This window comes from Erpetoichthys calabaricus, chromosome 1, assembly GCF_900747795.2.
Source record: "Erpetoichthys calabaricus chromosome 1, fErpCal1.3, whole genome shotgun sequence".
Taxonomy (NCBI): Eukaryota; Metazoa; Chordata; class Cladistia; order Polypteriformes; family Polypteridae; genus Erpetoichthys; species Erpetoichthys calabaricus.
The window spans coordinates 166,384,905-166,393,190 of NC_041394.2; the positions used below are offsets into that span (position 1 = coordinate 166,384,905).

Here is an 8,286-nt window from a genome sequence, read left to right on the forward strand (position 1 = left end):
GGACGCTATTGGCAGATGGCTGAGAAGCTACCCAGCTTACTTTTCTCTTTCTCTTGCGCTGACTTTCTCTGATCCTGACGTATGGGGATTGAGCAGGGGGGCTGTTCGCACACCTAGACGATACGGACGCTCGTCTAAAAATGCTGAAAGATTATCTTCACGTTGCTATCTTTTGTGCAGCTGCTTCCTGAAACGACATGCTGCACGGTGCTTCGCATACTTAAAAGCTCGAAGGGCATGTATTGATTTTTGCTTGCTTGTTTTTCTCTGTCTCTCTCTCTCTTTCTGTGCTCTTGACGGAGGGGGTGTGAGCTGCCGCCTTCAACAGCTTTGTGCCGCGGTGCTTCGCATACTTAAAAGCCAAACAGCCCTATTGATTTTCCTCTGCCTTTATGACAGTCTCTGCTCCTGACTCCTTTGAAGAGGAAGATATGTTTGCATTCTTTTAATTGTGAGACAGAACTGTCATCTCTGTCTTGTCATGGAGCACAGTTTAAACTTTTGAAAAAGAGACAAATGTTTGTTTGCAGTGTTTGAATAACGTTCCTGTCTCTCTACAACCTCCTGTGTTTCTGCGCAAATCTGTGACCCAAGCATGACAATATAAAAATAACCATATAAACATATGGTTTCTACTTCGCGGATTTTCTTATTTCGCGGGTGGCTCTGGAACGCAACCCCCGCGATGGAGGAGGGATTACTGTACTCTAATCCTGTCGAGTCAAACAAAAACATTTTCATATAGTGGATTTTCCTTTTATGTGAATATTAACCACAATACTTGTCAAAGACAGATAATAGAATAAATAAAACATATTTGCTAATTCTTGCCCTGCATGTACCTTCCTTGCGTGTGTGAATGTCTCTCAAGCATATTCCCCGTAAAGCCTGCTTCACAGACTGTGTCATTATTTTCAAGACACTTTTCTCACCTCCTGTTCGGTTTTATACTTGTTGCCAAGGTTGCCAGGTCCTTAAAAAAATTATAGCCCAAGGACAACTTAAAAATAATTAATTTGCAAAAAAAAAAAATAGCCCAAATACCTTATATAGATAAAATGACACACCTGAAAGCAGAAGGCGGTGTCACAGCAAGAGGGTTAGGCACATACCATCAAAGCCCTTGGTAGAGGGTGTTCCCTCAGAGATATTTCAGAGTGATAGAATGGGTACTGTATATACCATCACACAACAATCTTGAAATGCATTGTGCTACATTCAAGTGCATCTCAAATCTCTATTGATGTATTAAGGTGAATACACTGCTGCAACTAAATCTTAAATAGCAAGTTTCCTAACAGGACTTCACTGTTTAGTTCAAATTCTAGTGATTCTCATGTTGCATCACTACATTATGTAGTGTGTCTTAACTTTTGAAATGCATTGAGATACATTTTTGTATAACTCAAATCGCTATTGATGCATTTAGGTGAAAACATTCTGAAGCTTTACAACACTGACCAATCATACCAAAGCCAAACTGACAAATGAGATTACTCAGGAGGAAAGGACACATAGACCTTAGTGTTTTATTATATAGTAGAAGATTAAGTAACTGCCATGAACCAATGCAGATTAGCTCTTCTAAGTCCCTCCATTTCTTAATTGTTTCTTTCTAAACATATTAATGAAAGAAATGCTCTGATCAATAAAAAGTTGATTACCTGCTGTTTTCCTTATTATTTGACACACATTAATTTCATAATTAGGAAAACAATATACAGATATAATAAATGTATCTATACATTTGCACAAATGCATCTGTAATTGCCTTTAATGAGTGACTACTGTGTTTAAATCATTGTTTTATCTTTGTAATATTTTAAGCATCAAAAGGTAAAAAGTAATCTATGTTTCTAACCTCAACTAGGTCTTTTCAATAAGAATTTTTTTTATCATTGAGGAAAATGTAAAAATAAGACAACAGCATAATTAACTATTTAACCTGCAAAACTAATAGAAGAACATCTTATTTAACCAATGTACTTTGTATCTGCAGGAATTCTCAGTGGACAGACATCCCCTAGTAGCAGTAAACTGGAGAAGCTAGACTCACAAAACGTTCTTCAATTATGCCTTCGTTACCAGGGTCACCTACACCAATGTGCTGAGGCTGTAGCCTTTGACCAGAATGCACTTGTGAAAAGAATAAAAGAGGTATAGCATAATATTGATTAAATCTTTAAATGCTAATTGTGGTAGTTGGTGTATTTTTTAACCAGTTTTAGGTAATATACTTTTTACATATTAACAGATTCTGCTCTTATACTGCTTTACTGGCTGACACATTTATGCAGGAGGACTAACAAGATCAGGGGATCAGGATACATTACAACTATTTGTAAACCTTTTTTGTTTGCAGATTTATTGACTTGCTTAGGGTCACACATTAAGACAGAAACAGAAAAATTTCCAACAGCCTTGTTTTTTAAAGTCCATTGCCTTAGCCGCTATACCACATTGTTTTTCTAAATACTTCCTGCCAAATGTTGGCAGATAAACCTGGTGATATGCACTTCAATTGCAATTGCAATTGGCAGTTGCAGCTGTCTAAGCTTGAATGTAGTGAAAAGTCAAGTCAGGAGAGGGGGGGGAGGGGGATGGGAGCATGCAATGATACAGCACATTGCTGCATTCACCACACGACAAATAACCTCAGGATCCTAAATTAGGAAATTAAAAAAAAATAACAGCAAAATCTGTCATCTTTATACTATGTATAATTTCTGCCAATAAACTGTATCATACTTAAAGTGCTGTGAAAAAGAAAACATATCCCATTAAAATGTGTGTTCTTCAAAATATTTGCATGCATGAATATTTTATCTTAATTTAAATAATATTCACAGGTAAGTGTGATTAATAAAAAGTATACTTTGCAATCATTTATTCAAAATTTATAGGAGGTATTTCTTATAACTTTACATTAGTCTCCTACAGAGACTTGGAGATATTGTTGCCTATGCCTTCCTACAGACCTCCTTCAATTGTGTGATGTTTGAGGGTTTTCTTGCATACACTGCCTGTTTCAAGTCACTCAAAGCATTTCTATGGTGTTGCCTTGGAGAACATAAATGTTTATATAAACAGTATTTCAGATCAATTTAATTGACTAATGAAAGCAGATGTTAGAATCTCATGACACCTGATATTAACTCATTTTATTAACTAGATATTTTTATATTTCAGGGAAGTGTCACAAATCGCTATAAAATACAATAAATATTATAACATAAAAAATATCTGGATATAATTCACTTGCCTGATGGGTTTTCCAGCAGCATCTTTAATTTCTTGTCATAGTAGAGTGCCAAGAGTGTCCACTTGTCAAGAACTTGCTAGGACAAGAGCACCACCAAGGCAACAATCACACCCCAGATTTCCAGAAGAAAGGATAAAACACACTCTGGTAGAGTAGTTTTATGTGCCATTGTGGGAAGGGAGGAAGGACTACCTATCACCAGAACAGGAGGGAGAGAGATGGGTTGAGTCTGGCTATAGTCTATATGATCTTTGGCTGATAACAGGCACACATTTCAGACCATGTTGTCCCTTTGAGAGTACAGAGAATGAGGGCAACCCATGAGACTGAAGGGCCAGGAAATGTTTTACATCTGATCCTCTCCATTTGAGAAACAAACATGATAATAATGAAAGACATTAATTTGTATGTAGATTTGCCATCTTTCATTGCCAGAGGAAAACACTACATGTTATATGGGAAGATAATAATAATTAAAATTTTGCCAATCCCACTTTGCCAGAGTATTTTTATGACTTCTTCATTTTCCTAGCCGATTTAATCCAATTTTTGATTAGAGGAAGATAGAATATATCTTGATAGCTTTTTGTGCAAGATAGGAAACAACACACAGCTATCTTCACTTGTACAGAGCCATTTTGGAGTTGGTGATCAATCTATTCAGTAGATGGTTGGACTTGGACCCAAATGGGGTAGGGACATACTCAGTTTTGAGTTGCACAGTTGAAGTCTTCTCAGAGTTGTATAGTACAGTGCATCCAGAAAGTATTCACAGCGCATCACTTTTTCCACATTTTGTTATGTTACAGCCTTATTCCAAAATGGATTAAATTCATTTTTTTCCTCAGAATTCTACACACAAGACCCCATAATGACAACTTGAAAAAAGTTTACTTGAGATTTTTGCAAATGTGTGAATACTTTCCGGATGCACTGTATATGGAATGTTTTTACATATCCTTGCAATAAGTATTTGTGTTTATTATATTTAAGAATGGACCCAGTGACCCTGTAGTTATGATATAATGGGCTGTATAATGAATGGATGGATATTTAAGAATGTATATGCTTCTGGCACAGTGGCCTAAGACTCTAAGGTGTTATAGCCAATTTGTTTTTAGATTTCAATACCTCCATTTATTCAATGTGAGACTGTAAGAAATTCATATAAATCGAGAAGGTTCTAACAATTGAAAAATTATACATGTTATCAGATATTGAGAAAGCTTGCATCCTGTGATCACTGTGAGCATTAATACTATATATTCTATAAGATAAAGGAGATGAAGGTATATACAGCCTTATATGTGAAAATGGAAATTCTGAAAGTTATTATCAAGACAACTGGATGCAAATATACTTATTCAAGAGCAGAAGGTATGGTCTTTTTCTCTAAGTTGTGAATCTTGCTGGGTTAGCTGTAGTTATCAAACTATTTGACACACCTGACAATAAAGTATTATAAAGTCACTACTGCTTTTTAGTATATAACTCTGTGTTCTAAATCTCATTAAGAATCCATGTTAAGAAACTGCCTACATTTTTTAATATTTTACTCTTGGATAATGATAGTGTTAGTGTGGAAATGTTAATGACTAAATATTTAAATTACTGTCTGAGCTAACACTTGCGTTTTAAGAGGACATGGCCATGCTAAAGTCCAAATTCTGCAAGTTAAGACTTGTTAGTATTGTTTGGTTATTTGCAGAATTAGAAGTTCTGACTATGAGTTTAAGAACAATTAAAGTAATGTTTCTAACAAATACATTTAGATAAGGTTTAACAACTTCAAAACTTTGTAGCTTTTGTAATTGGAGGTCAACAGATAGTTGGTGGTCTTCATGATATATCAAAGAAATGCAACATTAAAAATACATGTGTATGCAGAAGTGAACAATTCAGAATATGTCAGTGGTAGGAATGTTAACTAAAAGCATGTCCTTTTTTGTCAAACTTAAACATAGTTATCCAGTTGCCTAAGAAAAATCGAACATTACTTAAAAATCGAACATTACTTAAAAGTTTAGAACTTGGTTTCTAAGCCTGAGTGAAAGGGTAGCATAAAATAACATTCTTCAGCCCTTTTAATCTACATAATTCAGGGTCTCTGGGGACTGAAGCCTATCCTGTCTGCACTGTGTTCAAGGCATGAAACCACTCTGGGCAGCCCATTGCAGGACCAACTCATATACACACTTGGGGCTAAATTGTAATTACCAACTACACAAACATGAATGTGTTTTAATATGTCAGAGGAAATTTTGAGTTCCCAGAGAAAACCCCATGCAGACACAGAGAAAGTACAGGATTCAAACACAAGATGTTAGATATGTGAGGTGGCTGCACGATCCACTTCATCACCATGCTGTCACGTTAAAAGATGTATTTTTTCCTAATTGTTTCTTGTTCTGTTTTTGAATAGATGGACTTGTCAGTAGAGGCTCTGTTCAGCATTATGCAGGAGAGGCAAAAACGGTACGCAAAGTATGCAGAACAAATTCAGAAGGTGAATGAGATGTCTGTCACTTTGCGACGTATTCAAATGGGCATTGATCAGACTGTGCCTTTAATGGAAAAGCTTAATTCTCTTTTGCCGGAGAGTGAACAACTAGAACCTTTCACCATGAAGCTGGAGAAGGAAACAAAATAGACCTGGTCTTCCATAGTCAAAAGATGATTTTGACTATTGAAAACATTTTAGAATTTCCCTTTAGTTTGTCCTGTATTGTGCTACAGTATTCACTGAAAATCACTTTCAAATTTTTATACAAGTCCTATTTCTTAAATTAATAGCACACTCTGCAAACTGCTGTAAGGAAAGGAAATACTGTGGCTTTAAAAAGGAATATGACAGACATGAAAGTAACTTTATAAAGCAAAAATGTGGCATTTTTAATACGTTATTTATAAAATAAACTACACTGTAATATTAATGCATTAAATACTTAAAAGAAAATAAATTGCATTTTGGTTTTTCAGTATCTTTGCATTGTTTATCTGTTTATCAATTTATATTTCGCATATTGATGTGATTATTGATATACGAGTGATTTCTGGTTCAATAAAATCATTTATCCACATTAACAATAGTTCTTTATTTATGTGGGGAAAACAAAGGTAAAATAGTTCTTGCATTTTAGTAACTGCCTAATTTTAAGTGATTTTAACTACCAAAATTGTAAGGGCTGTGGACACAAGGGGGCACTCCAGATCCCCAAAAAATGGACAGAACTCAGCTGAACACATTGCAAAGTAGAAGAAAATGATATTTATTCTACAAAAGTTCCTTTACGGATGTAAATCAGTAATAGCACACCAAAGTATACTTTCCATCTCCTTCCACAACTTCCTTGCAACCGTTGCCCTCTTCCTCCTGACTCCGACTCATCTGTGTGAGGCAGAGTGGCTCCTTTTATGTGGGACCTGGGAACACTTCTGGTGTTACATTATTGACAGGGAGAAGCACTTCACATGGGAGCTGTGTGAAGTAGACAGATTCTTTTCCCACAGTGTCACTTGGTGGCACCCAAGGAACTTGACAGGTTTGCCCTTCTGCACTACAAGTCTCAGGCAAACATGTGCAACTTAGAGAAGTTGTAGTATCTCTTGTTTTAGGGGATAAACTGTTTATAAAATCCAGTCATCCCTTGTTTAAGATCTATTATCTGTTCCTCCCAACTGGCAGAGAAACTGAGGCCCTGCCATTCATAGTATTAGGGTACCATATTTTATTTTTTTTTACAAGCAGTACTATAGAGTGAAAATATGTCTGACTTTAAACTTTCAGGAATATATTGCTAAGTTTAATACTGTAAGTAATTTGCTCATGACATGCCAGCATTGCAGTGAGTTAATATGAGCCCTGCTAGGTCTTCTATAGTGTGTGTCTTAACTGGACTGAAGGCTACAGAGTTCAACACAAGAGTTTCTACATGGAATGATGGTAACTTAATGAAGTGAGGTTTCACATCGGAGAAAAATGACACTAAACAGTAAAAACTGTAAATGTTCTCAATAATATAATCTATAGTGAATTTATAAAATGTAAATAGTTGATTAGGCTGATGTTGCATCAATTGATACTTTTCTGAAACTGCTTTAGTCTTTAGAAGACTGCAGGAAATCTCTCCCAGTAGCATCTGACAATAGGAAGGGAATAGTTCTGGAATGGGCACCTGTCTGTCGCAGAGTACCTTATACTCACCAGGCCATTTTAGATGCCTATCAATCTAACATGTACTGTGAAAAAATAGATACTGAATAAAATTATATGAAGCTTGGTTCACTTAAATTTGTAATACTTTCACACTTTGTTTAACTTCTGGATAATAGTAAACAATCAACTTAAGAAGCCAGGTGATCGACTGATAAGAATGCTGTTTGTCTAATTTTAGATTTGACCTGCACTAAATGTTAAAAAGAAAATTTCTTTTTTTTTTTCCTTTATGGAGCTGGGTTGTGAGGTTAGCAAATAAACCAAAAGATAACCAGTTAGGCTGCTTAACATTAGTTGCTGAAAAAATAGGCAGTGTTGTCAGAGTAACATGGATCACTTCTGGCCTTGTGCATATTGTTTTAGCAATCACTCAAAAACCTGTAATTTAAAAATAAGTTCAGTAAACAGACCAAATAAGGATGCGAGACATGGTACATTTAACTACATTTCATTTCATAGAATAAATCAAATCAGACGGGTATAAATTCGGATGCAGACAGGTTTTGTGAAAAGTTAAATCCACTATCTTCAATTATGTTTTTTCATATCAGGATACAACTAACAATCTTCTATTCCTCATCATTCCTAAATTTACATAAACCTAACCTTTGGTGACATGTTGCAATTGCATGTTATGTTTTGATGTGAAAAACCGCTGAGTTTAAAGATGGTTTACTTTTAAAATGACTGTTATATTAAAACACACTTTCGACCTTTGAATGACAAGCAAGTGAAAAAACATATTTTTTCATTTTTATTGAAGGACATGAAAGCACAATCCTATAGTATCTTGGACTTAAGTTTACAC

At 35.4% G+C, this 8,286-nt stretch overlaps 1 protein-coding gene across 2 annotated transcripts in view; it reads left to right on the forward strand.

Moving 5' to 3' along the window:
* borcs5 (BLOC-1 related complex subunit 5) overlaps positions 1-6,349 on the forward strand; it is a 45,031-nt gene extending 38,682 nt beyond the window's left edge. For both annotated transcript variants that reach the window (XM_028808243.2, XM_051920714.1), the window contains exons 4-5: positions 2,000-2,157; positions 5,685-6,349. In XM_028808243.2, the coding sequence (XP_028664076.1) occupies positions 2,000-2,157; positions 5,685-5,912 (386 nt within the window). In that variant the 3' untranslated portion in view covers positions 5,913-6,349. The remainder of the gene's footprint in view (positions 1-1,999; positions 2,158-5,684) is intronic.
* Positions 6,350-8,286: the final 1,937 nt, after the last annotated feature.